Genomic DNA, 20154 nt, shown 5'->3' with positions numbered 1-20154 from the left:
AAAAATAGCTGGGCGTTGTGGCAGGTGCCTGTAGTCCCAGCTACTTGGGAGGCTGAGGCAAGAGAATCACCTAAACTCACGAGTTAGAGGTTGCTGTGAGCTGTGATGCCATAGCACTCTACCAAGGGTGACAAAGTGAGACTCTGTCTCTACAAAAAAAAAAAAAGAAATGACCTAAATTTAATTAAAATTAGCAGTGATTGGGCTTTATAAAAAGCAGAAAAATAGGATTGTAAACAAAACCAGAGTAAAAGTTGGACGGAATCTTAGTGAAGCATTAGTACTTTTATAAAGTAACCAAATCAGAATTTAAACTATTCAGGCTGATGTGGAAAAGGAACTTGTACATGTTCATTCATGAGTGATTGACATCTTGGAGAAACGTTCATTCATTTTTCTGATGGTGAAAGGTGGGAATTCCCCCAAACTCCAAGCCGTGTAAACTTTGTGACTCTCTGGGAGGCCTGTCATCTCTGCTGTAATGATCAATCACCTAGAATCACCTCTTACCTTTATTAATTTCATCTATCCTTTGATCACTTTTACTCACAGAGAAACAAGAAAGCATATTTTAACAAAGGGAGCTTGCCATTTAGAACTTAGGTTTATATCCTCCTCAAGGCATCTTAGCTTCAAGTGACTAATTTAATAGCAAATGAAACAAAGGATAGTTAACCAGCTCTTTCTGTTTGCAACCACCTCTCCCTAAGAAAAACAAAATAGATTTGTGCTTTGTTGCTTGTTATTATTTACTGTGAGGCTAAATAACTTCCTAAGTGTTGAATTTGTTATTTATCAATTACTGCATATATAAGGAATGGATTAAAAAGTGTTATCCCTCCCAAAATACACTAATAGTTACTATTCCTAAGTAAAGTTTGTTATCCCTCTCAAAATATACTAATAGTTACTATTCCTAAGTAAAGTTTCCCAGTCATGCAATAGCTTAGCACTTTTTTTTTTTTTTCTGGTTAAATCTTGGGTCCAAGACCATTTCTTTAAAGAAAGTATTATCACAGAGAAGGCAAGGTTCAAGGTCTTATCATATCAGAATTGTATGACTTCAGTGGTACAAGCACTGTAGAAAACATATAAAATTAAGCATGTCTTTATAACATGATGAAGCAGTTCCACCCCCAGATATTCACCCAAGACATGAAAATGCAGAACGTGTGAATGACGATTATTAATAAGAGCCAAGTATGATAGGCTATTATTCATAAAGGCTAAAAAATGTAAGACAAAGGGTTGATAGCTTAATTGATGAAAAGATCACAAATTTTGGTTTATAACCATACATGGCATATTACTCAATGACAAAATAAACAAAATGGATGAATCTGAAAAACATGCCGAGCAATTTAAGTCTAACACTAAAATGTATCTATGTACTGTATGATTCTATTTAATTGAAATTTTAGACAATCCAAAATTATATAGTAACAGCATGCCCATGATTGCCTTGGAACATGGGCAAGGACGAGTAGGAGGGTGTTAGTGCAAAGGGCTCCAGGAAACTGTTTAAGGAGAGAGATTGGTCGTCTGACTTGGTTGTGATAGTGTTTGCTTGGTAGCATACAAAGCATTGAGTTGTACACTTGAAATTGGTAGCTTTTATTATCCATAAATACTGCCTCTAAAACACAAAAAAGAAGAACAAATTAAATGATTTTGTCTTCGATGCCTGGTGTGAGTTCCCCAGACTGCAAACTCTGTGGAAGAGCAGGTGGTTTATTTCAAATCAAAAAGGAGGGATGAAAACATATATGTATACGTGTGTATGTACATACATACACATACATATACACACACAGTATTTCTTCAAATAGTTAAAAGTGTAATCAAATCTTCAAATCTCTAATAACTTAGTGATTTGCAGCATTTTATATATTGTGGATGAAAACCTACAAGAAAAATCTGGTTCCGTTTCATATAAATATTACATAGACAATTTCTTATAGATTTTATATATGATTTTATTTAAAATAACTTCTTTATGAATTAACTGCTCTTCATGGGATATTTAGAAAGGTAAATGTGGTTATTAGATTGAGAATAGTGAGATGAGGCAGCAGCCTATAAATCTCTATTGCTACAATGAGTGATGGTCTATAATGAGCAACAGCATTTATTTATATTTAAATTGTACTGCTTTCATGTTATTCCACATTGCAATTATTTATCCTAATGCATTTTGGGATAATACAAAAAAATGCCAAGACAGTACTTTGCTGGAAGAGCGTTTTATCTCCCAGAGAACAAAACTGTTAGGTACTCCTTGAGAGAAATGAATTATAATCACTCAAAGATGGCCTGAAGGCTTGACTTCATAATCCATTAGTCTTATAGGTGAATCAGATTTAGTCATAGACAGCTTGTCAGTACTGTTGTTTTTCTCATATTTTCTGCATCTAAAATGGAAAAGTGGCTTCTCCCAACCCCCGCAAAGTTCTCGGGTACCACATAAGGTTTTGTTAAAACAGTAGAACTACTTCAACTTTCCATGAATGAAACTATGATGCCTTTGTTTTTGCTTAGGATGCATTTGCTTAAATTCATCCCAAAATGTATTGAGTAAAAGGAATTGAAACTTTTCATCAACGCTTTCTCCTTTTAATCATAATTACTCTGTTTCAGAAATTACACTGTCGTTAATTCCAAAATCATCGTGGTCACAATAAGGCCTGAACCCAAAACGACTGACTCGTTTCTGGAGATAGAACTGGCTCATTTGGCTAATGTAAGTACCATCCACCTGGCACTGAGTTGCTTGTAGGATTGCCTTTGAAAGAATAATAATACCTGTCATTGTTTTTATAGATAAGACCAGAACACATCTTCTTAACTTTGTAGCATAAAGAATAGAAACGGATTGCCGTATTATTCTATGCTTTTGTTTGTGATAAAATTCCCTTTAATTCAGCTAAGAAAATAGTTTATAAACTGCCTGTCAGTACACATATCTTTACCAAACCCTCTGCTAGGCCCTGGGGAAGCCCAAGTGAGTAAGAGTCTAACTCACTAGGTGATGGGGAGGAAAGACTGAATTTAAGTTGCATGCAGCAGCTAGAACGGGGGGAGTGACTAACTCAGGGGAAGGCATATCAGATGACATTTAAAGGACTAAGTCAAGGAACAGGAAAGTTTTCTTGTAAGTACCTGGGTGCTCCAGTATGACAAGAAATGCTTCATATCTTACTGAGTCCCATATACAGATTTCAGATATCCATTTCTCCTTTGCACATTCACTTTAAATACTTAAATAATTGGTGGGTAAGAGCAAGGAAGGTAATTCCTATCATCTCCTTCCTTATTATACTTTTATACTTCTGTATTAAAATAAGTCACTCTCGTGCTTTACATGTACTTATATATTTTTCTCATTTTTTGCAAAGTTCACTTGTAATATCCAAAAAATTAATAATAATAATAACCTGATGCAAAAAATGATTATGCCATTTTCTCAAGTTCATATAGTTGATGAATGACATAACAAAATTTATACTCACATCCTTTCCACTGCAAAACTTTTGTATTTTCTGCTATTGCTGAACTCCTGATTTCCCCCCAAGAAATCAACCTTTCATTTTATAGAAAAATTGTAGTCATCTTCCCGTGAACCACTTTTTACTATGAAGCCTCAGGCTTTCTGGATTATTTAATAAAAACTTCAAATCTCTCTGCAATAACTTTCAAACATCATGGTTAATATTTAAACTGTTAGGTCTTTTCCGACTACTGCCACAATGTGACCATATTGGTTCTATCTAACCTCAAGAATGAGTTTTATTTCTATAATATCTACCTCCTCATACCTCAGTATAGCACCAATCTCCTCACCACACTGAAAACTGGAAGATACTTTCAACACCTGAACATTTGCTTTTGAATAAGGCCTTGATTTATTCATGTGTTCAAAGGTTTTAATGAAAGTTTTTATCTATTTGTTTGTTTTCATTACTTTATTGTCTGTACAGTTACAAACATTGGTGAAAAGCAGGAAGAGGCATGTCCCTGCATCATATTACAGAATTATGGAAATAGTAAATCAGATTAGGATCTGTGCCCTGTCTCTTGTTCAGAAGACACTCTGTCAAACAACATTGATAAGATTTTTCTAAATAAAGATGAAATTGCTATTTATAATTTAAACAACATGAGACAAGAGACCTTTTGAAGAGTTGAAAAAGAGAAACCTCAAAAATAATTTTGATTAAACAGTCTCACTGTTTTCATTAAATAAAACTATTTGACGTGAACATTTTAAAGGTTGGAATCCATCTTTTCTCCACGGGGATTATATTTTGTCAGCCAATTTAGAAAGGAGATTAAACAATGTGGAAAACAGAGCATAGGATCATCAAATTTTATTGAGGACCAGATAGTATTGGAATGGCAAAGAAAGTCAGCACACAGGAATGATGAGATGATTGCCACAAGTCACACAGAATTAATTCTGGGCCTTGCAATATTTTGAGTAAGTGAAATAACCAGATTCCTAAAAGAATACTATATACACACATACACATTCTCCACTATACAGACAGATCTGTTAGGAAAAGGGGGTGTGGAGGGGAGAAGAAGAAGGATTTACTCTTGGAGGGAGAACGGCCAAAGCACTCTTACTGCGGCTCCCCCGCTGTGTGCCTGTCACTGTTTGTCCTCGGGGGACACCCCAGTTCCACTGACACAGCTGAGTATCGCTAGACTTAAAATACCCACCTCACTGTTCTCTGCACTATATATTTATATTTACTATAGTTCTCTGTACTAGAAAAAAGCCTTCTGTGTCACCATTTTGAATTTCATTTATTTTAGCATCCAAATTAGATTTTTAGACTTTGTTGTTCACTAAGGGAAGAGATTTATAATTGATTTATTGAATATAATCATATTTATTATAAGTCTTATAAAGAAATGTCCTACATACCAGTATCAGTTTATTTCTATTGCAGAGAAAACCAAAAAGGTTTCTCTCTCTATATATAGATCGTATATAATGATCTTAGCTAAAATGCAAATAAAAGATCTGTCTTAAACAGGGAAACTCAAGTCCATTAAAACAAGCTAAAACTTCATACATACACTTACTATTCTAAACAGCACACGGACTTTATGAACACCCTGTGTAGGTAGAGACAGACACACATTTGGCCCTCAGGGTCTTCAAACATTTGCAGATCAAAAATATTTGGGAAAAAAATCAGTAAAAAATAACTATAAAAATTAAATATAATACAATATAAAAATATAGTATAAAAACTATTTATACAACATTTACATTGTGTCTGGTATTCTAAGTAATTTAAAGATGATGTAAAGTCTACAGTTGAACATGCATAGGTTATATGCAAATCTATGTGAGATACTTGAGCATCTGTGCGTTTGGTATCTGTAGTGGTTCTGGAAACAACCCCCTGTGAATAACAAGGGACAACGTAACGTTATGTGTGTTTGTATCATCCGACTATCTATCTATCTGTCTGTCTGTCTATCTATCTATCTATCTCAGAGTTATCCATATGCATATATATCTATATACCCATTGTTATTGCCTTCCAAATTGAGCTATTTGAGGTATGACATACCTTTAATATCAAATCTATTTTCACTCATTTTCTAATATCAAAAGTACCTGCTGCACATTCCTGAGCTCAGGAAGAATAACTTGAAAATCGCATCTGTTTCATAATACCATGTGAACAAAAAGGAAGAGTGGGAATTAATAGTTAACAGTGAGCCTGGGGAAAAGCCTGTTAACGTTTTCTGAAGGAAACATGTTCTTTTAAAGGGCATTTTAACAAATAGCATTTACATTATGTTAAGTATAATAAGGCCCTTGGGGAATAGTAGGAATAGATAATGGAATATGGAACCTAGCCATTGTAAATGGTATTTAGCAAAGTAGTTTAACTAGCTCGTAAGTCATTAATTAGTACAACTATTCCTAATCCAGTCATTGAGTCTTATGGCTTCATTGTCACACTCTATAGAGTTGGCATTTGCTTTTAAGAAATACCAAATTTATATTTTCCAAGGAAGTAATTTTATATTTTATATTTCTTAAGGTTTCTTCTGAGTTACAATTATATTTATCAGTTGTTAGATTCTGTAATATATAAGGAAAGTTAATGATTTTATGGAGACTAATTCCCAAGACCTAAGTGAGTGTAGTAGACTAGATCTCCGTGTACACAAACATGCACATATGTACACTATTAGGATCCTTTGAGTCTGACAGTAGTGGGTCTTCTGGACTTTCTGAGGTGAACAGAATCACAGTTTTTAAAGATGAGTTAGAAGACTTAAACCACGCCCTTAGTTATCTCATGTTCTATCAGCTTTACAATTCCAATGGAAACAAGTGGACCATCCTGGCTTACAGTGTGATCTTGCCTTTTTAACAAATCTCTTCCTCTGCGCAGCAGTTTTATGGTCTGGGTAGGGTGGTCCTGATGTCTTTCAGGGTCGAGAGACACCTCTCAGGTTTGTCTGTACTTCTCAAATCGGTCATATGCAAAACAGAAATCATGGGAATTGGTTTTGCAGGTTTTGTTTTCTTTTCCATATTTGCTGGCATACTAACAGGATCAAGCTGACAAATTAAGAGATTTGTTTTATGTGTATAAACTAATTTTAAACTAAAATTAATCATGAGCCAAGGCCTTTGTAGATCATAGTGGGAAACACGGAGGATGACGGTAATAAATGTGCTTGTTACCCTTGGATAAGCATGAGAAACAATAAAAGGAATTCCAACATTATCCAGTGGGCATTTTCATGAATATAAAGTCTAGTAACCTAAGGAACTGAAAATCAGTTGGCAAAGCTTTAAAAAGTTCAGTCTGTGCATCTATAATTTTTACAAAGAGGGGTTTTGTACACTTTTGTTTTGTAAATTACTTTTCTACCCTACCTTTCATCTGTTTGGAAAAGATTTCTGATGTTTTGTCTGCTTAAAGCTCTTGGTAATTTTTATGGAGAGTCTTGAAATGCTAACTAGACACGAAGATTGATGGCTCTGCCAACAGCTGAAATTGAGACAGAAATTTTTCTCTAGCTACATTTTTTTTTGGTATATCCTAAATTCCTAAACTTGAGTAAGCATCCTTCTCACATTTCAAAATTCAGTTTATTTTTATTCCTAATGCATAACTGATATTCTTCAAAAGATTTTAGAATGGTTGTGCTGTTGTTGGTGCAGAAGTCCACAAACTTTTTAAGAGTCAGATAGTAAATATTTCAGGCATAAGAGCCATAATGGTTTTGTCACATTCACTCAAATATGCTGCTTTGGTGTGAAGGCAGCCACAGATAATATATCAACAAATCGGAGGGGCTGTGTTCCAACAATATGTAATTTACAAAACTAGACGACAGTTCTGATTTGGCTCATGGGCTACAGTTTGTCAACATTGTGTGGTAGGAGGAATAATGGCCACCCCAAAATGTCCACATCCTAACACCCTATGCATATGATACATGTCAAAAGGGACTTTTATGTGATTACACGTCAAAAGAGACTTGTTTGTTGTTCATCAAAGGAACTTCTGTAGGATGTGATTGATGAAAGGTCAGGGTATTAAAATGGGGAAATTATCCTGGATTATCTGAGAAGGTACAGTTTAATTACATGAGACATTAAAAGTAGAGAACCTTTCTCAGCTCTGTTCAGGGAAATGCAATGTCAAAATGCCGCTGCTGGCTTTGAAGAGGAAGGAAGAGGGCTGCAAGTGAAAAGAGGTGGCAGCCTCAACCGCGGAGACAGTTCTGGAGCACCAGCTGAGAAGGGAGTGGGGACTCTGGCTCACATGAATACAAGAGTCTCTAGGGACAGTCATCCTCTGATTCTCTAGAGAAGACTACAGTCTTGTCAACACTTGGATTTCAGCCTTGTTAAATTCATAACCTGAGACTCAGCTGAGCTCCTCAGTCAGCCTTCTGACCTGTGGACCCTGAATAATAAATTCATGTTATTTATGCTGCTGTGCTTGTGCTCATATTAGAGAAAGAAAGAGAGGGTAAGCTCAGAAAAATCCAGGTCATTTTTTTAAGGTAGTATCTTGTCATCTGAAATTTAGAAAATTAAAGAGAGGTAGTGTGGTATCCGTCAAACAGTATTTCTCCCATCCATACTCAAGAGATCAGTGTCCAATTCACGGGACAACATGACAGAATTATCCTGGAACATCTGACTCAGAGTGCTGCAAATGTCCAAATAGTTGTGATGAAGTTGCTGCCCTTCCTCATGTCCTTAGTGACTTTCTCTATTCGTTGCTTTGCCTCCAAACATGAGCGATTACTTTTATTTCGCAAGAGTCATGAAAACTATGTGAAAGTTCTGAGGTTTCCAGATTAGTAGTTTACTCTTGCATATGAGCACTGGGCCACAAGGGTTTGAATAAAAACAGGGTAGGGCAACCATGTTAGGTTATTTTTCTAAATTATTATGGGTATATAATAGTTATACATATTGACAGGGTACATACGATATTTTGATGTATGTTTACAATGTGGAATGATTAAATCATTATAAGTAACATATCTATTAGTTCACAAAGCAAGAGTTAGACAGAAAGAATAAACTATTTCAAAGAATGGAGACTATAAGAAATAATAATAGCTTACATATTTGGAAATTGCCAAGAAAAACAAACAGACATGTTTTCACCATGTTATTTCTGTTGTGTGTGTCTTCAGCAGTGATTCTCCAAATTTGATGTGGATTAAAATTATCGGTTATGAATGGTGTGGTTATTACAATGCAGATTTCTAGGTTCAGTGTCAATCTCAAAATTCCCAGAGCCAAGGAATCTGCATTTTTAATAAGCATCCCAGTTGATTTTGGAGTAGTTCAAGGAAAACACTTTCAAAACATTTTTAAGATAGCACGTGCAATTTAACCCCCCCCCAAAAAATGTAGAGATCCCTACTCACTATTTATTTACTGCATTACTATTTATTTATTTATAGATATTCAACTTCTTTGAGATCTTTGCTCTCATTTGGTCTTAACTGGTGAAGCCTTTTCAATACAAAGTTGTAATCTGCTCTAATCCCTCAATCTTTCCTACTCCCTCTGATTTACTTTTCATGATTAGAAAATGTTACTAACATATTAGATAATGTATTTACTTCTTGATATTCTTTTGTCTTGTCTTCTTCCTGCCTCCTTCACTGTAGTGAAGTGAATGAGAGAGTGAATTTGTTTTGTTCAACCTTGTATCATCGTGGTCCAAGGGTACCTGGGACGCAATAGGTGTTCACTAAATCATTTTGGCATGAAGGAGTCGATGAAAGAATGGACTTGTTTGGATCATCACTCTTTTTTTTTTTTTTTTTTTAACCTTCTATGCTTTGGGAGAGAAATTCAACATAGTGAATATTCCATTATTAAAAAGAACTTGGGAGAGAGATTTGAAAGAATAAAATGAATTCACTTGGAATATCATTCTAGAATCTTTGAGAACTAGGGCTACAGGATATCTGAATCCCCTGTTTTAGAAATAAGAAAGCAAAAGTTATGTAATCCAAGGAAAAAGTGAGAATTAACTGGAGAAATACATTAACAACTCCGGGATAAGGTCTACTATAAAGGAGATATATGAGGCCTTACAATTAAGTTCCTAGAAAAAGTGAACTGATCCTAGAAAAAGTGTTACTACTTACCTCGTTGCGGAGTATCACCACATTTTAACCTTCAAAGTACCAAAGTACTCCCCTAAGAAAGCTGTATAAGGATACCAGTGCCTAATCCACCCTTCAGAGCAATTTTGAACTCTTTTTCTGGAATGATCATCAGAGCTATTGTCCTACAAAGTCAGACAATTAACTTCATGAACTCATCCTGGAGAAAGTGCTTTGAAGGACAGAGCAGGTGCTAGCACTTGTGCATAATTTCCCAAGGGAGGTGCTTTAAGATGACCACAGTTATATTTAGGAATGGGGGACGCAGCACTTTTTCTAGGATGAGTTCATGAACTTAATTATCTGACCTCATATTGATTTGGTTGATGTTTAAACAGAGAAGTAAAAGAAAATAGCAAAAACAATTAAAAGCAGAGTGCATAATACCTATTCTAATTAGAAAATGTGGGTAATGGTACATTTTTAAAATACTTAAAATGTGTAAGTATAAATATTTTTAACATGAGTTCACCTATGCTATTTGGAATGTAGCCCAACGAGGCAGGTTTTTGCCAAAAAATATGTTTGTCGAGAATTAGCATATCTTTTTCAAACGTTTTTGAATACATGCATGTTTAGTATTTAATATGCCAATTACAAGTTGGTTAAATTTGTCTTCTTTAACCAATTTGACTTGTTTACCTGGCAGTGTTTGTATCTTGTTGTGATGCGTTGCTGGAATCTATTCCTACAGATTAGTTTACAGCTCGCTTATTTTACTATATTCTCTATCGGGCTCACCATTTCCTGCTATTGATTTTCTGTAAATTCCTCATAACAGTTCTTGTAACAAAAGCCCTTTGAAAAAAGTACGTGAAAATTACAACAAATGTTTTGCAAGTAGTTTCTCAGCAGAACCGTTTAGAATTTTTTTAATGTTCAGAATCCATTTCCCATTGGTTTTTGCTTTTTTCACCATCTTAATAGTCTCATCCTACCCATCCTACATCTTACCTAATCCTACTTCTTAAGGCACAAGCCTACCCAGGAACTAAGATTCTTCTAATTCGTTTTGCTTGCTGATTTTTCTAAACGTCAAATGTTTAAACTGTTGACCTTAGCTCACAAAATTACACATTGGTAATTATACCAGAATAAATGTTCTACAAAACAGGTGTCTGTTTATCACATAAACCCCAGTGTGCTTAGTGAGACGCGGGACTGAACAGTGCCTTTTGCAACCTACAATAATTCCACACAGGTGGCAATCTCATGCTCCTAAGGACAGGAAGGCCGAGAAGCCTGCAATTAGGGCCTAAGAAGTTAAGGAGTGAAGGAGGTAGAGGACAAAACTCCATAGTGACAAAGGCAAAGAATAAGAATAGAAGAAATATTCCTCATGTTTACACTTTGAAAGTATAAATGAGTTTTTTTAGACTGGTAAAAAAAAAAGAAAGGAATATCCAAACAATTACTTTGATATTTCTTTTCCGGTCTTATTTCTTGTGTTGTAACCTCTTGTGAAAAAAATAACTAGGAAATGTAAAGTCTATCATCCGCATCTTGTATGATTTATATAGAGATTTAACTTAATATAAATTATATGCTACTAAAACCGGTGATCTGGATGTAACAGATCTGTTATCATTCAGGCCCCTCAGCTACCCTTGATTAATCCCGTACTCATTAATGTCCCATTAATGTCTTAATGGGACATTCCAAGCTTAGTTTTTTATTTATGAAGTTCTCTGAACTCCTTGCAACAAAACCCTGGATAAATGTAGCCTAATGTACAACATTTTATGTATGCCAAGCATTTGTCAGAGAGTCACAAGTCATATGCAAATCCAAGTAAAACCAGATTATTTCTCAAGAGGTAGAGGAAGAAACCAATTGGAAGCACTATTCCCCTTTTCGTCCTTTGAACATGGAGATTTATACCTTCTATAATCATTAAATAAGGACTCACTTCTTCCATAAAACTAATTGTAATGAGCACAGATCATGCCCAACATTTCCCCATCTGTCAGTGACTCGGTACTATGACCAGTGGTATTTATATGAGCATTTCTCTCGTGTTGTTATAGAAGCTTTCCCGGGTTTGTTCCTTATCTGCTTCTACATGACCTTGACCTTTTTTTCAGGATGACAGTGTTTTTTATGGTCTCAGGGCATAATGTAGAGATATAAGTGTTAGATAAGAAGTAAGATCCCTTGGATAGGTAGTCCTTGATGGATTTCAGACAATAGTTTTGGTGCTGCAACATTGGAGTTAGCCAAATGTTCCAATTTAAATGAATAATAAGGTTGGGGCAGATTTCACAAATTTTAGAGTAGTGAGTTTAACTTTTATTTCCAGAAAATTTCTAGAACAAACCCAGAAAACAGCATTCAGAAAGGTACACCTCACAAAGAGCCTCCCTAGACTTGCCAAGATGGTGCTTTGTCCGGCGATTACGTAAAGCCAAGACTGAAGCCTGAGGACCGGGTTATACCTCGCTGGTAACTATGTCTACCTGTGCAAGGTTGCCAGTGACCTGTTTCAGGATGGTATTTTTTAAAATCCATTTGCCTGTTCATTTTTTTTTTTTAATCAATGACGTGATTGGATGAGGATACAGGTAATCACGTTTTTTGTTTTTTTTTTTCTTAATGATGCAAAGCTTGGAAGCAATAATGAATATGTGGGTTTACCAAATCAGGGTTTAAAAAGTCTAAAGAGACTGCAGTGAGTGAGTAATACCTGTTGAGCTCAAAAAGAGTCTACCAAAATATCTGATACAATCTTAATATTTTAGTTTAGTTTTCATTACCAGGGATATGACTCCTAAATTGAAGAGGTAATAGTCCCACTTTGCTCTGCACAGGTGGGACAGAAATGGATAATTTTCCTAAATGTATTTGAAAGGGCGTGCTCCAGGAAATGAGCAGCAAAGACAATAGGGGACTTAAAACACACAGAATATGTTTAATATATAAGGGGAAGGCTCTTGAGGGGTAGGACAGAATCTGCAGTTACGCATCTCTTAAAGATATTGCGTAGAGGAAAAATAATTAAGTTAGTTTCCAAAGGGCAAGATAAGGGCCAAAGAAAGCATACAGGCAGATGTGAAGAGAAAACTTTGCAACAAGTAGAACTCTTCAAGGCAGAAAATATTTGAATAATCCCGTGAAAACTCATTGTTTCTTCTGAAGGTCATGATGGATACTCAGTATATAATTATGGAACTGAATTTAAAATCAACATTTTTACTTGAAGTTTTGTTAGACATGATCCTATACAAATATTACTTATTAGTTAATATTGCAGGTCAACAAAGTCTTTGAAAATTGATACATTTTGTCTCTAGACACCGGTTAAAGGCTAAAAAGTAGATGGTAGTAGTGATTGTACGTGTGCATAATATAGGATGGTTCCCTGTGACTTAAATATTGTGAATGTTTTGGTTTTCTTAAAGAAAGTAACTTGGCAATTAATATTTTGGAGTTATAAATATGTAATTGAAATTATCAAATAATGGACTTCTGGTATATGACAGCTTCACTTATAATTTTCAACAAAACTAAATATAGGTTACAATCGTATACATGTGTTGTTTTCATAAACTTTTATAAAATTGGTTACAAAATCTATGAGAAAGGAACAGGTTTCTTATAAAATATTGAGGTGGAATCTTTTAAGTGTCTCGCTGCAAGGTAAGAAATCTGCTGTTGTGTTTCTATTTCACATAGTCCTTCAGTCTTCTGTATATGGGCTCAAGATATATTTCTTGTTTCTCTGCTTATTTTTTAGGGTACTTTGAATCCCTACTGTGTGTTATGGGATGACTCAAAAACGTAAGTGACAGATGTTTCCTTACATTGCTTAGGACTAAATATTCAAACCACATTAAGATATTTCAGCAGCCTGCCAGTTAGGAGTACTATTCAGCGGGGCGTTAGACTCAGAGAGAAAATGTTCTCGGTTTTGAATCTCTAGACAGCATGATCAATGTGTTTCTGTGTGATGACGCCATCAGGTTACATCTGAAGACAGGATTGCATTACCTAATGTGGAAGGTGCGTAGCGATGCCAATTCCACAAGGATTGTTTTAAAAGTGCTGATATTGTACCATTTGTAGAGGCTCAACTACCTTTCCAACATCTCGCCTTAGTAATTCAGCTTAGCACTGCAGAATAGAATCGCAGCATCTTTGGTCATTTAGCTAATACATTACTTGCATGACCTTGAATCCATTATCAGGGTAATGCAGTATTTATTTGGTCCTTCTAAGTTGTTTTCTTATAAAAACATTGAGTGACATTTAATTTTTATTCATATACTTGATGAATTCATGCAGACAAAAGAAAATAATTATGCTAAATAAGGATGATTCATCTTTCCCATATTTTTTGTTTGTACAAATAATTACAGCATATATGGTCAAAATCATCTTTATTTCATTACCAATTCTATGAGATTTTAATGCCTTAAAGAGTAGAAAAATCCATCATGAAATCTTAGTCAAACTCTGCTATTTTAAATATGTAAGTAGTTTACAGCTACTATTTTGTTTTGTTTTCATGGAGGGAGATAAATATCAATCAACTCCAAAAGCTACTGGAGTGTGCTGTTGGGTGGAACGCCACGTTGTTGGATTCTGCGTATGCCGAGAATCTCCCAGTGTTCTTCACCCCAGTTGTGGTTTACATCTGAGGTTTTATGATGTTACCTGCTTCTCACCAGAAAATCTAGAAGAGGGAAATTTTTAGAATCTGTAGGAAAGGATCCAACCCCCTGGTGATTTGCTCAGTCCTAGGGTGCTGATGCAATTAACAAATATTGCAATTAATACTGTTAAACATTATTTTTGCTGTAGTGTCTGTTCGTCAAGGAATCCTCTGCTTCTAGGATCCTTAGTACCATACGCAGAATTCCAACTTGCCCTGGTGACAGCAGGAGCTGGATGGCCTAATCGATTATCATCATCTTTGAAACCCCATAGAGAAATCCATGCCAGTAAAGTTTTTACATGTTTTCCTCTCTCTACCAGTAGCCAGAGAAGACTTTGATGGTGTATGTGGTATATTCCAGAGAGATGCTTAGTATGTTATGTAGCCAAGGGAAGAATACAATGTTATAGAAATTTAATTCAATGTTTTCTGCTCAAGAAAAATGTGCTACCTTAAGCTCCTGATTATAGCAACTTACATATCTCTGTGAGTAACAGCAAACCTTGATTTAGTTTTATTATCTTTTTACTGGTAGACTGTACTTCTGTGTTGATCTAAATAGAGAAAAGTGTTAGTTTAGTTATTCCAAAAGCCCCTTACGACTATGAAAGGGACTTTCCAAAAAGAAACACTCTCCTATTTTGTGCCTCCTGTTCACTTCCTTCCACAGAAAGTGTAAAGTGTCAAGTTTAATTTAAAGTCTAATTTATAAATCTGTTGGTGTCTGAGGTTGGCGTCCACCTTAGGAATCAATCGCACACTCCTTTTCCTAACGCCTGCTGATAACACGACTCTTGCCCATCATGAGGAACCTGCCTCACCTTTACTAAATGCAACTTTTAAGTTGTCCTTGAAGAAGAGTATCTGGGGAGAGAAGAAGGGTTTGGTTGCCTTTCAAAGAAGATAATCTTAAGACATCAGTGTAGCTAATATTTCTTTGATGTATCAGAAAAGTGATCAAAAAGCTTCCACTGCAACAAAACCTACATCTCATCACACTTTTAGATTGTTTCATCCTTAAAATGGTTTTTCCGGATGAGGTTTAAATAATAAAGTTTAAAACAACTTTACTTCCTTTCTTCACATCTGTTGTTCCATTTTCTTCATGTCCGTATATACAATAGTTTTACCAATCCCATGGTTTTAGCTTTGAGACAGGCCCTTCAACTGTAATCAATAGTGACGATAGTGCTATTTCTTTTTATATAGAAAGGGGCTGACTTAAATGACATTTTCAAGTGTTAAAGTTAATATTAGAAGTTGTGTTTTAACTGTGGTTTATCAAGGAGGTCCTTCATAAAAATTATTTTCAATTAGTCGTTAATTACAAAAGTAATGAATGAGGATTTTGTAAAACGTGAAAGACTTTAAAACATAGCTGTTAGGTGAAAGGCTGATGGGTCATTACTATTGAGGGTTTCTACACCCACTTATATACCCAAAGTTACCCGTATTCACATTTTCCTGTGCATACTTTTAGATATCGATGCATCGACGTGTCTGCAGTGTAGATATTAATACTGATACATGAATGTTATCACACTGTAGAATGTAACACTTAGCAACCTCAATTTCATAATCAATATAGGTCTTGGAAATTTTTATATCCTATCACTTACATTTCACTCCTGTACCTGCTGCACTGTATAGGTAGGTCATAATTGATCAAGTATTCTCTGTACGATGGCTACTGACATGATTTTTAATTTATTTTAGTCTGTAAACTGTGCTTCTGTGTACCTTCTTATATATTCTTTTTTGAGCACATCCTTGACCGCCTAATCCAAAGTGTCCCTCTGTGTGCTCTATGTCATCCCATTTTATCTCATTGCAGCATGCATTACTGTTTTTCTTATTAATTTTCATTCACTGAGAGACATTGTATCTTTCCTACCTGCACTCTTGACACCTGGTATATTCTCTTGATTCATAGGACACATTCAACCAATATTTGTGGGCTAATTTTGTACAAGGGTAAATGTTTTCTTTTTGCTTAGATGCCCTTTAGTTTAAGATTTACTCCCATCTCTGTTTCCTTGTATCAGTTCATAAACACGATTGAGAATGTTTCAATTTATTACAGTATTAAGATACATTATAGTGAACTAGTTTTATTTTTTTAAACAAATGTGTTTAATTTTACTCTCATTAAACACAGCAGTTTTAGACAATGTTAAACCATAGTTTGATCTTGCTTTAGCTTTAGCTCGCAAATTAACAGGTTACCCAAAAATGCTTCATCACATGTGACCCATGAAGTAAATCCAAAGTAGTTTGCTTACCTCAGAAAGAGGCTTATTTTAGAGAGGAAAAATACTTCTTTATTTTTATTTTTTTTTCTTAAATCATAGCTGTGTACATTAATGCAATATGGGGTAAAATGTGCTGGTTTTATATACCATTTGAAATACTGTCATCACACTGGTTAACATAGCCTTCACTGCATTTTCTTAGTTATTGTATTAAGACATTTCTATCCTACCCTTAGTAGATTTAACATGTACCCTTGTAAAATGCACCGTAGGTGTGTTCCCACCAATTACCCTCTCTCCACCCATCCTCCCCCATTCCCTTCCCTCCCTCTCCTCTTTCCCCTTCTTCTTGGGCTATAGTTGGGTTATAGCTTGGTTTCATAGTAGGGCTGAGTACATTGGATACTTTTTCTTCCATTCTTGAAATACTTTGCTAAGAAGAATATGTTCCAGCTCCAGCCATGTAAACATGAAGGAGGTAAAGTCTCCATCTTTCTTCAAGGCTGCATAATATTCTGTGGAGTACATATACCATAATTTATTAATCCACTCATAGGTTGATGGGCACTTAGGCTTCTTCCATGACTTAGCAATTATGAATTGGGCTGCAGTAAACATTCTGGTGCAAATATCTTTGTCATAAAGTGATGTTGGTCCTCTGGTTATATACCTAATAGAGGAATTGAAGGATCGACGGCAGGTCTATTTTTAGATCCCTAAGTGATCTCCAAACGTCTTTCCAAAAGGAATGTATTAATTAGTATGCATTCCCACCAGCAGTACAGAAGTGTTCCCTTTTCTCCACATCCACGCCAACATCTCTGGTTTTGGGATTTTGTGATATGAGCTAATCTTACTGGAGTTAGATGGTATCTCAAGGTATTTCATTTGCATTTCTCTGATGATTAAAGATGATGAGCATTTTTTCATATGTCTGTAGGCCATGCACCTGTCTTCTTCAGAGAAGTTTCTCTTCAAGTCCCTTACCCACCCTCAGATGGGATCACTTGTTCTTTTTTTGATAGTATGTTTGAGTTCTCTGTGGATTCTGGTTATTAAACCTTTGTCAGAGACACAACCTGCAAATATCCTCTCCCATTCTGAGGGCTGTCTGCTTGCTTTACTTACTGTGTTCTTGGCTGTGCAGAAGCTTTTTAGTTTGATCAGATACCAGTAGTGTATTTTTGATGCTGCTTCAATTGCCTTGGGGGTCCTCCTCATAAAATATTTACCCAGGCAGATTTCTTCAAGTGTTTTCCCTGCACTTTCTTCTAGTTTTTTTTATAGTTTCCTGTCTTTAAAGTTTAAATCTTTAATCCAGTGAGAGTCTATCTTAGTTAATGGTGAAAGGTGTGGGTCCAGTTTCAGTCTTCTACAGGTCACCAGCCAGTTCACCCAGCACCATTTGTTAAATAGGGAATCCTTCCCCGACTGAATGTTTTTAATTGGCTTGTCAAAGATCAAATAATGGTAAGTAGCTGGATTCATCTCTTGGTTCTCGAAAATATTTCTTTTTAAATGTTTTCTTCTAAAGTGGCTTGCAAAGTTAGCATTAGAATGATTGATAATTTGCACATTCTTTGAGCTACTCTAAATTTGGAGTTAGAGTATTAGCTCACTCCTGGTGACTGCCTTCCCTGGAAAGCCTGTAATCCTTCCTTTAAATTAAACCGTGCTTCTTCTGTATGGATCTTGCAGCCATCTGATCATCCATCTGATGCTTCGGTCTGTAAAGGATCACATTTGCTTTCCGAAAATATTTCTGACTTTAATTGTAGCTTCTTAACCATGGCTTAACTATTGTTAAACAGTCTTATCAATCCACTTATAATCTATTTGCCTACCTTGTAGTTGAAAACAAAACCTTATAAGGACTGGACTTCCCCATTTTGTATATTTCAAATCGATTTATTGGAGTTGGGAGCAGCAACAATGACGTCCTGACTGAGACTGACACTAACTTGTTTTTATCTCAAAGCTGCGTAATTGAGTTTGAAGTAATTCCTCCCTTTTGCTTCCATCATCCATACTTCTTCATAACCTGAAATCTTTCTCTCCTTTTGTCACTCATATTAGAAGTCACCACTTCATGTACCTCACGGGGTCACTTCCAGCAAATGTAAGACTTAACACCCCAGCGTATCCCCTTATTTCAGGACAGTCATCATTTTCTTTGCTGTATGCATGACTGGCAGTGCACTGATACATTAGGAAGACCACAAAATTATATACCCTAACACAAATCTATTACCTATATCCAACGCAATTACACAAAGCATTGCTATTTTTGAAAACCCAGTCTTTCCCCTCAAAAGAATAATGAAATGATACAGTTCTTTAATAAAGCTCTGTTCAAACTGGGTAGACTGGGAGAAACCTAATATGAATAGAAAACAATTTTTTTTCCAACGATAATAAACAAGCAAAAGAAAAAAGCAAAGAAAAAGTATTGTTGGAGATTTACTTTACTTAACGGTTAATAAGGAATATAGAACAAGAAAAGCTAATCATGTAAAACAGTAATACTGTGTATTATGGTCTTATGTTTTAGAAGAAATATGGAAGCATCTGTTACAGACTTGCAGTTACCTAACTGGAAACTTTTCTTGAGCAGCAATAAAAAAAGAAAGCCTTATTCAGGATATTCAGCATACTAGTTGTTTCCAGATTTGGGGGATTGTAAGTGCTTATAACCAAGATTCCAGTAGACAACTATTTCCAGAATTTCTTAACTAGAGACAGAATTTAAAAACTAACTTCAAGAAGTTTTGTTACTTTTGTAGCATAAATTGGGCTATTTAAACATGTTAAAATATAACTGAATACATCATTGCAGTAAGTACTTTGGAAAGAAATCACTTGATTACGTGACAAACATACGATGTTCAATCTTCTAAATTAGCACTTTTATATGCACCTCCTAATAGGCCCAATATGTGGTAGATGCCAACATGGTTAATTTTGCTGAATAGTTCCTAAGGTCATGTTTATTTTTCTGTTATTAGGGTGGTTAAAAAGTAACTATTTTTGACTGACATTTGATATAATTTTGCTTCAGTGGTTGTATTCAGACCCATTATGGAGGTAACTGCGGAAACAGCTAAGTTACATTTTTTGTTGATTGCGTGAAAGATGTCAGGATTCCGTAGAATTTCCCATTATCCTTTCATGTCCAATCATAAATTCTCTAATAATATAAAACTATGTTATCTGTATAGAGTTGAAACACATTCTTCTTAGTAAGCAAATATCCAATGTACTTAATACTAATCTGAAGCCAGCAGACAATCTAATATATGCCCACATAAGAGATAAAGTCAATTCAATTGAAGTTGGGGAGAGGGGAGGAAGGGAGATTAGTGTGCTCGCACAGGGTAATGGGCAAATGCACATCTTCTGGCTGTGGACACAACTACAGGAGGACTCTACCTAACAAATGCAAATGTTACGACTTAGTTGTGTAAATCCTAACATTAACCTGAAATAATTATGTGTATATATGTATATAAAACTATATTATGTTTTGCGTCCCTTGATTAAATTCACCCTGACAGAAGTGAA

At 35.3% G+C, this 20154-nt stretch overlaps 1 protein-coding gene across 2 annotated transcripts in view; it reads left to right on the top strand.

Moving 5' to 3' along the window:
- ADGRB3 (adhesion G protein-coupled receptor B3) overlaps positions 1-20154 on the top strand; it is a 738597-nt gene that overhangs the window by 411764 nt on the left and 306679 nt on the right. For both annotated transcript variants that reach the window (XM_053603066.1, XM_053603067.1), the window contains exons 14-15: positions 2638-2740; positions 13421-13464. In XM_053603066.1, coding sequence (XP_053459041.1) covers positions 2638-2740; positions 13421-13464 — 147 coding nt within the window. The remainder of the gene's footprint in view (positions 1-2637; positions 2741-13420; positions 13465-20154) is intronic.

This window comes from Nycticebus coucang, chromosome 9 (genome assembly GCF_027406575.1).
Source record: "Nycticebus coucang isolate mNycCou1 chromosome 9, mNycCou1.pri, whole genome shotgun sequence".
Lineage (NCBI taxonomy): Eukaryota > Metazoa > Chordata > Mammalia > Primates > Lorisidae > Nycticebus > Nycticebus coucang.
This window is presented reverse-complemented; position numbering and strand designations above follow the sequence as displayed.